The sequence below is a fragment of the Pseudophryne corroboree genome, chromosome 6, assembly GCF_028390025.1.
Source record: "Pseudophryne corroboree isolate aPseCor3 chromosome 6, aPseCor3.hap2, whole genome shotgun sequence".
Classification (NCBI taxonomy): Eukaryota; Metazoa; Chordata; class Amphibia; order Anura; family Myobatrachidae; genus Pseudophryne; species Pseudophryne corroboree.
Window position 1 is genome coordinate 728,082,816 of NC_086449.1, and position 15,153 is coordinate 728,097,968.

General features: G+C 51.7%; 1 protein-coding gene across 5 annotated transcripts in view; it reads left to right on the forward strand.

The window, feature by feature from the left end:
• RFX4 (regulatory factor X4) overlaps window positions 1-15,153 on the forward strand; it is a 242,988-nt gene that overhangs the window by 196,406 nt on the left and 31,429 nt on the right. For 4 of the 5 annotated variants that reach the window (XM_063928437.1, XM_063928435.1, XM_063928436.1 and 1 more), the window contains 2 exons: window positions 10,531-10,690; window positions 12,400-12,538. In XM_063928437.1, coding sequence (XP_063784507.1) covers window positions 10,531-10,690; window positions 12,400-12,538 — 299 coding nt within the window. The remainder of the gene's footprint in view (window positions 1-10,530; window positions 10,691-12,399; window positions 12,539-15,153) is intronic. The other variant, XM_063928438.1, reaches the window with a different exon arrangement.

Here is a 15,153-nt window from a genome sequence, read left to right on the forward strand (position 1 = left end):
TTAGAATGTCTGAACTTCAGGTACTGAAGTTAATTCTTTCTGGAAGAAAATCGACAGAGCCGAGATCTGTATCTTAATGGAGCCTAATTTTAGGCCCATAGACACTCCTGCTTGTAGGAAATGCAGAAATCGACCTAGTTGAAATTCCTCTGTTGGGGCCTTTTGTGGCCTCACACCAAGCAACATATTTCCGCCATATGCGGTGATAATGTTTTGCAGTTACATCTTTCCTGGCTTGAATCAGCGTAGGAATGACTTCCTCCGGAATGCCCTTTTCCTTTAGGATCCGGCGTTCAACCGCCATGCCATCAAAACGTAGCCGCGGTAAGTCTTGGAACAGACAGGGCCCCTGCTGCAGCAGGTCCTGTCTGAGCGGCAGAGGCCATGGGTCCTCTGATATAATTTTTTGAAGTTCTGGGTACCAGGCTCTTCTTGGCCAATCCGGAACCACAAGTATCGTTCTTACTCCTCGCCTTCTTATTATTCTCAGTACCTTTGGTATGAGAGGCAGAGGGGGGAACACATAAACCGACTGGTACACCCACGGTGTTACCAGAGCGTCCACAGCTATCGCCTGAAGGTCCCTTGACCTGGCGCAATATCTTTTATAGCTTTTTGTTGAGGCGGGACGCCTTCATGTCCACCTGTGGCCTTTCCCAATGGTGTACAATCCTTTGGAAGACTTCTGGATGAAGTCCCCACTCTCTCGGGTGGAAGTCGTGTCTGCTGAGAAGATCTGCTTCCCAGTTGTCCACTCCGAGAATGAACACTGCTGACAGTGCTAACACATGATTTTCCGCCCATCGGAGAATCCTTGTGGCTTCTGCCATCGCCATCCTGCTTCTTGTGCCGCCCTGTTGGTTTACATGGGCGACTGCCGTGATGTTGTCTGATTGGATCGGGACCGGCCTTTTGAAGCAGAGGCCTTGCCTGACTCAGGGCATTGTAAATGGCCCTCAGTTCCAGAATATTTATGTAGGGAAGTCACCTGACTTGACCAAAGTCCCTGGAAGCTTCTTCCCTGTGTGACTGCCCCCCAGCCTCAAAGGCTGGCATCCATGGTCACTAGGACCTAGTCCTGTATGTCGAACCTGCGGCCCTCTTGAAGATGGGCACTCTGCAGCCACTACAGTAGAGATACCCTGGTCCTTGGAGACAGGGTTATCAGCCGATGCATCTGAAGATGTGATCCGGACCACTTGTCTAACAGGTCCCCCTGAAAAGTTCTTGCATGGAACCTGCCGAATGGGATTGCTTCGTAGGAAGCTATCATTTTTCCCAGGACTCGCGTGCAATGATGCACCGATAACTGTTTTGGCTTCAGGAGGTCTCTGACTAGAGATGACAGCTCCATGGCTTTCTTCTCCGGGAGAAACACTTATTTCTGGTCTGTGTCCAGAACCATCCCCAGGAACAGTAGACGTGTCGTAGGAAACAGCTGTGTCTTTGGACTGTTTAGAATCCAACCGTGCTGTTGTAGCACTTTCCAAAATAGTGCTACCCCGACTAGCAACTGCTCCTTGGACCTCGCCCTTATAAGGAGATTGTCCAAGTACGGGATCATTAAAAACTCCCCTTTTTCGAAGGAGTATCATCATTCCGGCCATTACCTTGGTAACACCCTCGGTGCCATGTACAGTCCAAACGGCAGAGTCTGGACTTGGTAATGGTAATCCTGTACCACAAATCTGAGGTACTCCTGGCGAGGATAGTAAATGGGGACATGCAGGTAAGCATCCTTGATGTCCCGGGATACCATGTAATCCCCCTCGTCCAGGCTTGCAATAACCGCCCTGGGCGATTCCATCTTGAACTTGAATTTTTTTATGTATGTGTTCAAGGATTTTAAATATAAAAAAGGGTCACACCGAACCATGCGGTTTCGGTACCCCAAACCGTGTGGAATAGTAACCCCGTCCTTGTTGAAGTAGGGGCACCTTAAGTATTACCTGATGGGAATACAGCTTATTAATTGCCTCTAGCACAGCCTCCCTGCCTGAGGGAGTTGTCGGCAAGGCATATTTGAGGAAACGGCGGGGGGAAGACATCTCGAATTCCAGCTTGTACCCTTGAAATACTACTTGAATGAAACAGGGATCCACCTGTGAGCGAGCCCACTGATCGCTGAAATTTTTGAGACGGCCCCCCCACCGTACCTGGCTACACCTGTGGAGCCCCCGCGTCATGCTGTGGACTCAGAGGAAGCGAGAGAAGAATTATGATTCTGGGAACAGGCTGACTAGTGCAGCTTTTTCCCTCTTCCCTTGTCTCTGTACAGAAAGGAAGCGCCTTTGACCCGCTTGCTTTTCTGAAGCCGAAAGGACTGTACCTGATAATACAGTGCTTTCTTAGTCTGTGAGGAAAACTGAGGTAAAAATATTTCTTCCCAGCTGTTGCTGCGGATACGAGGTCCCAGAGACCATCCCCAAATAATTCCTCACCCTTATAAGGCAGAATCTCTATGCGCCTTTTAAAGTCAGCATCACCTGTCCAGTGACAGGTCTCTAATACCCTCCTGACAGAATGGACATTACATTCATTTTGGATGCCAGCCGGCAAAATATCCCTCTGTGCATCCCTCATATATAAGACGACGTCTTTAATATGTTCTCATGTTAGCAAACTAGTATGTTTGACAGGGACACCGACCACGCTGCAGCAGCACGCTCTGCAGGTTTCAGTCTAGTACCTGAGTGTGTAAAAACAGACTTCAGGATAGCCTCCTGCTTTTTATCAACAGGTACCTTCAAAGTGGCCGTTCCTAAAACGGTAGTGCCACCTATTTTGACAACCGTGTGAGCGCCTTATCCACCCTAGGGGATATCTCCCAGCGTAACTTATCCTCTGGCGGGAAAAGGTACGCCATCAGTAACTTTTTTGAAATTACCAGTTTCTTATCAGGGGGAACCCACGCTTCTCACACACTTCATTCATTCATCTGATGGGGGAACAAAACACTGCCTGCTTTTTCACCCCAAACATAAAAACCCATTTTTAGAGGTTAATGTCAGAAATGTGTAACACATTTTTTATTGCCGGGATCAAGTCACGGATGTTCCTAGTGGATTGTGTATATGTCTCAACCTTGACGACACTGGAGTCAGACTCCGTGTCGACATCTGTGTCTGCCATCTGAATGAGCGGGCGTTTTTGGCCCCTGATGGCCTTTGAGACGCCTGGGCAGGCGCGGGCTGAGAAGCCGGCTGTCCCACAGCTGTTACGTCATCCACCCTTTTATATAAGGAGTTGACACTGTCGGTTAATACCTTTCACCTAACCATCCACTCTGGTGTCGGCCCCACAGGGGGCGACATCACATTTATCGGCATCTGCTCCGTCACTATATAAGCCTCCTCCTCAAACATGTCGACACAGCTGTACCGACACACCGCACACACACAGGGAATGCTCTGACTGAGGACAGGACCCCACAAAGCCCTTTGGGGAGACAGAGAGAGAGTATGCCAGCACACACCAGAGCGCTATATAATGTGGGGATTAACACTATAACTGAGTGAATTTTCCCCAATAGCTGCTTGTATATACAATATTGCGCCTAAATTTAGTGCCCCCCCCTCTCTTTTTAACCCTTTGAGCCTGAAAACTACAGGGGAGAGCCTGGGGAGCTTTCTTCCAGCTGCACTGTGAAGAGAAAATGGCGCCAGTGTGTCTGAGGGAGATAGCTCCGCCCCTTTTCCGCGGCCTATTCTCCCGCTTTTTTATGGATTCTGGCAGGGGCATTTATCACATATATAGCCTCTGGGGCTATATATTGTGATTGTTTTGCCAGCCAAGGTGTTTTTATTGCTGCTCAGGGCGCCCCCCCCCAGCGCCCTGCACCCTCAGTGACCGGAGTGTGAAGTGTGCATGAGGAGCAATGGCGCACAGCTGCAGTGCTGTGCGCTACCTTGGTGAAGACTGATGTCTTCTGCCGCCGATTTTCCGGACCTCTTCTTGCTTCTGGCTCTGTAAGGGGGACGGCGGCGCGGCTCCGGGACCGAACACCAAGGACTGGGCCTGCGGTCGATCCCTCTGGAGCTAATGGTGTCCAGTAGCCTAAGAAGCCCAATCCGGCTGCAAGCAGGCGAGTTCGCTTCTTCTCCCCTTAGTCCCTCGCTGCAGTGAGCCTGTTGCCAGCAGGTCTCACTGAAAATAAAAAACCTAATTCTATACTTTCTTTCTAGAGGCTCAGGAGAGCCCCTAGTGTGCATCCAACCTCGGCCGGGCACAAGATCTAACTGAGGCTTGGAGGAGGGTCATAGTGGGAGGAGCCAGTGCACACCAGGTGGTCATAAATCTTTCTAGAGTGCCCAGCCTCCTTCGGAGCCCGCTATTCCCCATGGTCCTTTCGGAGTTCCCAGCATCCACTAGGACGTTAGAGAAAGCTCCAGCAACAACAGGTCGCCGGTCAGCCCCTCCCGCGACCAAGACTCGGGCCATGAGGCCGCGCACCAAGCCCCGTCTAGGTAACAACCGAACCCCGACGAGCCCGCCGCATCCGTAAACAACTGCAGGTCGAAACTGTCAACGAGCGGGGCCATCCAGATCAGCACACCATTGAAATCCACCAGAAACAAAACCCACATAGCGAGGTCCCGCCTAATCTCAGCCGAGAAACGGACAAAATGGTGCGGCCTGGACACCCCAGCCGTGGACCGTTCCAACTTCCTACAAAAAATGGGAATCACCCGACAGGCAAAGTTCAACAGGCCTAGGAGGGATTGAGCCTCCCACAACGTCACCTTACTCCGCTCCGAGCACTGCGCAATGGACTCCCGAAGCTTCGCAACCTTGTCCTGAGGCAGCCGGCAAGCCCCCGCGACCGTATCGATCTCGATACCTAAAAAGGACAAACAGGAGAGGGGCCCCTCCGTCTTGTCCACGGCCACAGGGACGCCAAAATGCTCCAACAAGGCACGCAGCGAAAACAGCAGGAAACCACAGCGAGGAGAACCCGCGGGCCCCACGCACAAAAAATCATCCAGGTAATGTGCAATCCCGCTACCTCCGCAAGAAAACTCCACACACCAATGTAAAAAGGTGCTGAACTTTTCGAAAAAGGCACACGAAACGGAACACCCCATAGGCAGACACTTGTCTACAAAGTATTCCTCCCCGACGCGGAAACCCATGAATCGAAGCGAATACGGGTGCAAAGGGGAGCAAGCGAAAAGCTGATTCAACATCCAGTTTAGCCATGAGGGCCCCGGGGCCACAGCCGCGAACCATGTCCAAAGCATCCTCAAAGGACTGATACACCACCGAACAATATTCCGTCGAAATTGCATCGTTCACCGAGGACCCAGATGGATAAGACAAATGTTGAATGAGCCGGAACTTACCCGGAGCCTTTTTGGGCACGACCCCCACCGGGGAAATAATCAAATCCTCGACAGGCGGCAGCGCAAAGGGGCCCGCCATTCTCCCCAGGCGAACCTCCTGCTCAACCTTTTCCCGAAGCACGTCGGGGAAATCCCGAGCAGACTGCAGGTTCCTGGCGGCCCGAACCAAAACCTCCCCCCACCACTGGTAGACGAAAACCCGACACAAAACCCTCCCGCAGAAATTTTGCGTCGTCTGTGTTTGGGTACCACCCCGACCATTTTAGCATGGCCCCCAAACGAACCGGGGTCGGCGCCCTAACTAGCGGCAAGCCCCCCAGCTGTTTCTCCGGCTGGGCCTGCGGCCGCCCTGGCACCCGGTAGCCCCCCACGAAAGCAATTGGAAGCAGGGTGGGATCCATTACATCGTAAGCAAAGGTGGCGAAAACGACACCGTTGCCCGAGGGGGCACGTGGAATTGTTGAACGCGAAACACTTCCCCTTCACCGGCGCCTGCTGCGGAGAACGGGCTGCGGTCCAAGGGCGGCGCGGCGGAGCCTCAACCGCGGGCCGAAACTGACTCGCCGCCGCGGCCTGCGCCACAGCCACCTCCTTAGTCACCATCTTCATATCCTGCGCTCGCGTGACCCGAAGCCATACCTCCACATCTTTGCATCCGAAGTCAATGATGTGCAGGCAATCGTGCTTCTGACGAAATTGCTTGTCATAATGCAGCCACGAATCGTCCTTAGACTGACGCTGCATGTCATGCACGAGGTGGATATACCTGATGACGTTCATGTGTTCATCAGGGCGATCCTCCAAGTAGCACGCCGCGAAGACACAGAAACCCGCCAACCAGTTGTCATACGAGCGGAAGGCCTCCGCCCCAATACCGCCCTTCGCAAGCGCTTCCTTACCTTCCCTCTTGGTTTCCTCCGTCAACGTAAAAAGGTTGACGTATTCCCCCCGTCTAATCTTCCTCCTGCAACTCTCACGCAACCCTCGCAAGACTGCCGTGCACTCGCAGCGAACCACGCCCGGCAAATTACGCCTCCTCCATTCCCGACGGGAACTACTACTACTCTTCCGAGACCGTTTATCCCAGGGCCACGCCTCACGCCGCGCGTACTTGATAGCCCTCTTCCTAGCCTTTGCGGTGCTACTAACCGCAGACTGGCACGACAAAGAAGAGGAAGAAGATCTACTTGATGTACTGCCATACGAGGAAGAAGAGGACCCCAGCGAGATAGCAACTGTATCGGCGTCCCACTCACCGGCAGGCCCGCCTACGTCGGCCATGACTGGCTCCTCGTCCTGATCGCCATCCGGATCCGCACCTGAAAAAGAAGGGACAACCGCCACAGGAGCCAAAGCCCCCCCGGCGGGAATGAAAGCAGACGCCCCTGCGGGCGATGGGGTAGCGCTACCCAGCAACGCAGCGGCAGAGCCCAGACTGCGACACGCCTGTAGAAACTGCGCCATGGCGGGGCCAGAAGCACCTGGGAGAACGGGCGCGTCGACCGAATCGGGAACCACGGAAACGCCACCCGGAGACAAAGTCGACAAAAACGGCGCAAACGCCGCCGTCATGGCCGACATTGCCGCCGCAACGGCGGAGGGATCCAGAGCCGCAGCTCCAGTGGTCCCCCCGGACCCCGGGTCCAAAGCAGGGATGGCTCCAACCGCGTCTTCACGCCGCCCAGGCCGGCCCCGCCTGGGATCGGCGCTAGCCACCCTTAGAACCCCCATTCTCTCCTGCGGTGCACCACGAGCCACAGCGCTGCCCCAGCCCCCACCGGGAGAACTCGCTGGCCCCCGCTTCCAGGCATCACCCCCCCCCTCTGGTCCCGTGCCGACACCACCAAAGGCCCCCGGGAGCCCCCCATGCTAGAGCGAGGAGAGCGCCCCGGGAGTCCAGCAGCCCCACGGACGCGCGTGCGCGCCCGCGACACGGAAATCGCCTGGCTTAAGGGACGGCCAGTGGAAGAGCCACTGGCCCCATCCCTACAAGCAGTCCCCTCATTCTCTGGGGAGCCGCCGGTGACTCTCAGCGGTGGAGGGCGCAGGGAACACGCGCGCACGCGTCCCCACGCCGCAGCAGCAGCCGGCGGGGGATTCACACCAGCGGGCAACCCGGCCGGCTCCCCCGCCGGCTGCCAGATCCAGTTCGCCACCGGCCGCCGCCCTGTCCCCCGCCAGCCGCCGCCACGCCGGAGGGGTCCCCTGGCGCCCGCGGCCTAGCCGGCGAAGGGGCGGATGCATGCGCCGCAGCACGCGACCGTGGACGGGTGCCCGCAGCAGCACCAGCAGGCTCAGCCCCGGACGTGAGCAAAGTGCTCAGGCCCGGGGCACCGGACGCCGGCTCCCGAGCAGGAGCTGCATCAATATAGCGGGCAGGGGGGCCAGAGGAGCGGCGGGGATGGGGCATGGCAGGCCACAAGTTCATACCCTCCAACTGTACCTTTTTAATAGGTACAGTACCTTTTTTTTATGGTCTGTACCGATTTTTGGCTCTCCAAACTTCCATTGAAAGCATAGGAAAAGGGGCGTGGCCACGCCCCCCTTACCCGCGACCACGCCCCTTTTCCGGATTTGTACCGATTTTTCTATGTAAAATGTTGGAGGGTATGCAAGTTAATCCCAGGTAATGGGGACAGAGGAGGCACAGTATAAACCACACTGCCACAGCAGCAGCAACCTAATATTTCACAATGGCAAGCAGCACAGCAAGGAGACAAAGGGGAGAAGAGCACTCACCCTCACAACGACAAAAGCAGAAGAGGCTGAGGTTGGTTCTATATCGGAGGGGCTGAAGGGACCTTGTGACGTATTGAGGGGAGGAGCAACGTCACCAGGGGGAGGAGCTATGGGCGAACAGGGTACCCGAAAAGTACCCTCGCGGGCTCGCTTCGCTCGCCACGCTTCGGGCACGGTGGCTCGCTCCGCTCCGCTTCGCTCACCACCTAATTACTAAAGGTAATAGTTGGTGGCGTGGATAGTAGAGGAACTATCCCGCTGGCCTAGCTCCTCCCCCTTGCATCGTAACTCCTCCCCCTTACGGAAAAGGTCCCTTAGCCCACTTGATTCTAGCATCTACCAAGAGGCTGACCCAGCCCCTTCACCAGGCTTAAGAACCCTTTCCACCTACCCCCAACATTCATTCCTATTGGCTAACCATAAACTCCCATAATGCCTTACCGTCCTGCCTCCCAGACTAGCTGAGGTTTAACCCACTCCTCTCCTATTCTGTCAATTCGTTCTCCTGAGGGAGAAAATGCTCTGTTCCTGGACTTTCCTGGTAATGTATGATTGCCATCACCTGTGGTGAGCTAGGTAATTGATAAGAAAGGTGTTTCACCACAGGTGATGGCAATCATACATTACCAGGAAGGTCCAGGAACAGAGCATTTTCTCCCTCATGGAGAGGGTCAGGTAGGCAAGTATGTGTTAGGGGGCCCCCGCTTCCCCCCGCCCCCCTGAATCCGGTCATGCTCTCTGAGGCCAGGGCTGATGTTAAAAAATAAACCAAAGTAGGTTTTAAAGATTTAGTGAACATTCTAAGTGTAATCTATAGCAACCAGATTCTTGTTATGATTTTTAAGGCTGGAATAGATCAATTATATCTAGATTCTAATTGGTTGCTACAGGCAACCTACATTTCCTCCCAAGTAATACCCCTTTCACACTGCCAATGCCGGATCCCACCCGGGAATTGGAAACGGGTCCTTCTCGGGTAGGATCCGGCATTGGCCGCTGCTGCAGGCTTCCCCGACCCGGCAATATGCCGGGCGGGTTGCCATAGCAGTGGGGGGAGGGGGGGGGGCAGAGGCGGAAGCGGCGCTGGGAGATGAGATCATCTCCGCGCCACCTCTACCTGCTGTAGTAAACGTGTCCCGGGACGCAACGACCCGGGAGCCCGTTTACGCAGCGACTGACCCGATATTCAACCCGGTATAACACTGCTTTATTCCCGGGTTGAATTGCTGGGTCAGGTGGCCCGCAATTTCGGCTATGCCCCTTTCACACCGCACGCCGACCCGTGTCGACCCGGCAATATGCCGGGTTGATACCGGGTTATTTGTGCAGTGTGAAAGGGGTATAGGTTGTACACCCATATCATACCTGTGTGTAAAATCTTTATGTAATGACAGAGGTATCTGTACTGTAGGAGGAAGTCAGACCTTATTTGACTTTTTCAATTTTGCACACTGCACCTCTTTCCTCTTCCCCACAAACCTGGGTTTGCACTTCTAGGGGGATATCCAATTATCCCCGTTAAAACATCGGGTCCGAAAAACGTCCGTTTTCGGCCGTTTATCTGACTTTTTTTCGATGTTTCACCAATTTTTTTTGACAGGCTATCCTGTTAAATCGCGTGTAAAAAAAAAACCTTTCTCTCGAAAACACACAGGTTCAGTGAAACCTGTGTGTTTTCGGGTGAAACAGCCCCGTTTTCGGACGAAAACGGGGCTGTTCCCAGGGATTCTGCTTCGCCTGCCGGAGGCAGGTGAAACAAAATCCCCGATAAACCGGCGCGTACCGCGACTTATAGGGGCTTATTAGATAGCCCCCGGCGGGACAATTAGCCTCGGTAAAAAACCGGGGCTAATTGGATATCCCCCCTAGTTTGTGGAGGCTCTTCCAAAAAGTGAAGGATAGGTTGGCATGTTGCAGTGCACTAGCTAGACGTCTTGTTCTGGGGTAGGCAAAATAAAGCCTGCAGGTTGTATGGAGCCTGCCAGGCAATTAGTTCCGGCCTGTTGCAGCACTTGTTTTAACAACTTGTATGTAGCCGTCCACAATGTGAAGCCAGGAGCTAAGGAACCTCACTGCGTCTGAATTCCTGAGTTGCTTGCTACTGACTCCTTCTTTACTGTTTTGGAACTCATTTGTACGCTGCTCAAATTTAAAGGAGTTTCAGACTAGCTCATAATAAAGGAGACCGGAGCACGCAGCCCAGTAAGAGTATTCCCTGTCATTGTGGCCCTCACTAGTTTATCAAAACTTGTTAAACGGTCCCCAGCTGAAATAATTGCTAACCGCTGGTCTACATGCACCGGTTGAAGCCAAGGCCATTTGCTGTGCGCATCCAGTGCGGTTTTATACATGAAGTGTACTGTGTGTAAATTACGGCTCCACTTACACAGTCTGCAGAGGTGCAGTCACAGGCCCAGAGTCATGTTATTTGTTACTTTTCTGTTTGTAGGTACAATGCAGTCATACACATGGTCTCTAACGTACACTGTCACTACAGCTGCTAATGGATCGGGAGAGAATGCTCAGCAAGTACCTTGTATGAGAAGTACACACATGTCCCCTTCTGTCACGCATAGAATACCTGTTTATCCACATCGAGAGGAACATGGGTAAGTTGTGTCAGTAGCTCTATTATGTATATTACGCAAGTGACTTCAGCATAAACATATTTGGATATTTGTTTGCAACATCACATCATCGATACAGGTTGTGGGCAAAAAATAAAAAAAGACCAATATAAAGTCAGTATATAGGATACTGAGCCACCAGAAGAAGACTACTAAATGGCATTGAATCTACCAAGAGAGCCGAGAGGTCAGGGCCATCTTAATTTATGGGCTCACTGGGCAGCTGCCCGTGGGACTCACGATTCTAGGAGCTTTTGAGCTGGTGTCTCCGGAGCTTCTTGGGAGGCAGGTGGAGAATGCTACCCGTATGCTCTGATTGTGAATTACCCACAATCAGAGAAGGCAGGCAGCATTCTCTACCGGCCTCCCAGCCTGTAGCCAGATAGTGAATGGCTGTCAGCATACTGATTGGTGGATGGCTGGAGCTATCAACCAATAAGAAGGCTGACAGCCATTCACCATATGTAAACATGTGGGAAGACAGTGCAGGACCGCAGGAGGGGTAAGTTGTGATTTTTTGCATCGCTCTGTCCAGGGCCTACAATGCTGTTAAGACGGCCCTGTGAGAGGTCGGTGAGATGGGTGCAAAGTATCTGGGCTTGTGTCTGTCTGGGGGCTTGGGAGTACGGGAGGGACATAACCATGTTCCCATGCTGCCATGACTATCCTGTGTGGGCACCATAGGGAAATGCTCCATAGCAGGGCTTAGCCACGGCCCATACTGTGCCCACTCCCTTCAGTACCCAAGCCTGCCCAATGTCTTGATGGTCCTGCCAACGTGCGGAACTGTGGAGGAGAGATGCAGCTCCATACTTCCACAAAACAATCACTCACCTGACGCCTGGTTGAGGGATACGGGAAAACGCTGTTTCAGACATCTTTCCAGAGTATTCCAGAAATGCTTGATTGGGTTATCAGGTGACCGAGAAGTCCATGACATATGGGTAATATCAGTGTCATGCTCATGGAACCATTGGGCAATGACATGCTTTGGTAGAATTGTCATCCTAGAAGACGCCTCAACCATCAGGAAGCAACTGCTACAATATGGCGTGAAGATGATCAGCCTTCTAGGCAATGTGTAAAAAACTAATACTCATATTAACAAATGCTCCATAAAATGACAAATCCAACAAAGCCCTTCACTGTTAGGAATAAACGCCCACAGCTGTACAGTTCTTTAGGTTGGCCACACATGGAAATGTTTTTATGGAACATGATGAAGGATGATTTATCTGATTTATCTGATTAAATCGCCTTTCCCTGTTGTATGGTAATCCATTGTCTGTGCTTTGCCCACCAGTGCTTTTTAAATGATAAGTTGTATTTGATTGGTTGCTATGGGCGGTATCTTCACGTTTGAAAACCCTCAGTTTAGTAAATATACTGCTAAGAGTGGGATGGTAACCTTACCAAACCTTCTATTTGTGTATTACAAGTAAGACAGATGGACTTAGATGTTCTCATGTGATTTGTAATTTTAGCTCGTAGAAGAATTAACTCTGTCCTTTGCATAAAATGAGGATTCCTACTTAGTTGTTGAAATAAAGATTATTTTGAGCCCCAAATTCTGTTTAAAAAACCCCTATAATTGTTCTCTATCATACACTTCATGAATCTCTACTCTGACAATGCAGTATTATTATCCTGCAATGTTGTGTCACTTTATAATCAGTGTATCTTTGCTTTAGGTATACAGGGAGCTATAATTATGGAACCTACGGTAACCAGAGTCATCACTCAATAGCGTCGCAGTACACATCTCTCCCACACGAATCTGCCATTGCTGGACCACTTCATTATACAGCTTACCACAGAAGTCCCTCTCAGGTTGGTATTAATGAAATCACTGGCTGCAGAACTAACAATAAAGTTATGTGAAGCATGATTGCAGAAAACACAAGGGGCCTATTGAGAATTGCACTGAAGACAGCTTTCTAGCACTACACATGATCCAGAGCTGAGCATACTCATGTACGGGTCTTACCCGGTATCCGGTTAATAGATAGACAGTGTCTAGTTAGACAGTCAATAGATAGACACGAAGGGGGAGATTCAAATGTTTAAAAAGTCAATTGGGAGTTTGTTTTTCCTATCTAATAGACAGGAAAAAAACAGACACCCAACCGGTTTTTCAAACATTTGAATCTCCCCCCATATGTTAGACAGACATTAGGTCGACAGGGTCAAAAGGTCGACATGAAAAAGGTAGACAGTACAAAAGGTCGACAGGGTCAAAAGGTCGATAGGGGCAAAAGGTCGACATGAAAATGGTCGACATAAAAAAGATAGACAAATGTTTTTGGTTTTTTTCATTTAACATGTTTCTGCTACGGGGTACACTGTGCTCCACAGGGAATGACATTGTGTGTAGAGTAGGATCTTGATCCGAGGCACCAACAGGCTAACAGCTTTGACCTTCTTCCCAGAATGCCTAACGCTGCCTCCTCTATAACCCCGCCTCCGTGCACAGGAGCTCAGTTTTTTGTAGTTGGTGCCATGCAGTGCAGGCATACAACAGCGGGGCTGCTCCAGCAGCCCTGAGAAGAAGCTTTTTAAGAAAAATGAAGACTTCAAGGGCTGCAGCAGAGACACTGTAAGTTTTAGATGTCAGTCAGACATATCCTGCTGCAGCTCCATCACCTCCCTCAGCGGCGCTGTATACTCCCGCGCCCTGGTTGCCGGGTACTTACAGCGGAGGCTCCGGTTTCTTCCAGTTAGTCACACACACACCGCCACTGTGCTCCTGGATCGCGTGCCGCACTTCAGGGAGGAGGTAAGTGGGTCCCCTCCGCGGGACCCGCATTAAATCGCGATCCCGCGCGTCCGGTGGGACACAAGCTGCGCGCGCTGGTGTGGACACTGTGGCAATACAGGGACCCCACTAGACCACCAGGGCAAAGGCACAGGTCGGGTTCTCCTAAAAACCGTTTATTCTAAGCCCATAGTACCCGGTGGTGAAGTCCAGCAGGGGGATAAGGCTTTGACCTGTAGCCCCTCCCCCAGCCCCAGGGTGCCATTTAGAGTAAATGTTCCCGCCCTGGAGCTGCATATCTCTCTCTCCCTCACTCCCTGTCAGCGTTTAGGCGCCATTAGGACAAGCTGAGCTGATTCTGGGACTGCTTGGGCAAATCCTCCTCTGTAAAGCTGCCTGCATGTCAGCACTGTGCATTTTACAGGACACTTAAGTATTCTACATGTCTGCTGACAGTGTTAGTTAAGAAAGAGTGCATTTAGTCAGGGTTATTTATAGAGATGAGCGGGTTCGGTTCCTCGGAATCCGAACCCCCCCGAACTTCACCCAATTTTACACGGGTCCGAGGCATACTCGGATTCTCCCGTATGGCTCGGTTAACCCGAGCGCGCCCGAACGTCATCATCCCGCTGTCGGATTCTCGCGAGATTCGGATTCTATATAAGGAGCCGCGCGTCGCCGCCATTTTTCACTCGTGCATTGGAAATGATAGTGAGAGGATGTGGCTGGCTCCTTCTCACTTTGTTTCAGGGGGCTGCATATCTTTATTCTGGGGACCAGCAGTATTATAGGAGGAGTACAGTGCAGAGTTTTGCTGACCAGTGACCACCAGTATTATACGTTGTCTGCCTGAAAAACGCTCCATATCTGTGCTCAGTGTGCTGCATATATCTGTGCTCACACTGCTTTATTGTGGGGACTGGGGACCAGCAGTATTATATAAGAGGAGTACAGTGCAGAGTTTTGCTGACCAGTGACCACCAGTATACGTTGTCTGCCTGAAAAACGCTCCATATCTGTGCTCAGTGTGCTGCATATATCTGTGCTCACACTGCTTTATTGTGGGTACTGGGGACCAGCAGTATTATATAGGAGGAGTACAGTGCAGAGTGTTGCTGACCAGTGACCACCAGTATTATACGTTGTCTGCCTGAAAAACGCTCCATATCTGTGCTCAGTGTGCTGCATATATCTGTGCTCACACTGCTTTATTGTGGGGACTGGGGACCAGCAGTATTATATAGGAGGAGTACAGTGCAGAGTTTTGCTGACCAGTGACCACCAGTATACGTTGTCTGCCTGAAAAACGCTCCATATCTGTGCTCAGTGTGCTGCATATATCTGTGCTCACACTGCTTTATTGTGGGTACTGGGGACCAGCAGTATTATATAGGAGGAGTACAGTGCAGTTTTGCTGACCAGTGACCACCAATATACGTTGTCTGCCTGAAAAACGCTCCATATCTGTGCTCAGTGTGCTGCATATATCTGTGCTCACACTGCTTTATTGTGGGGACTGGGGACCAACAGTATTATATAGGAGGAGTATAGTGCAGAGTTTTGCTGACCAGTGACCACCAGTATACGTTGTCTGCCTGAAAAACGCTCCATATCTGTGCTCAGTGTGCTGCATATATCTGTGCTCACACTGCTTTATTGTGGGGACTGGGGACCAGCAGTATTATATAGG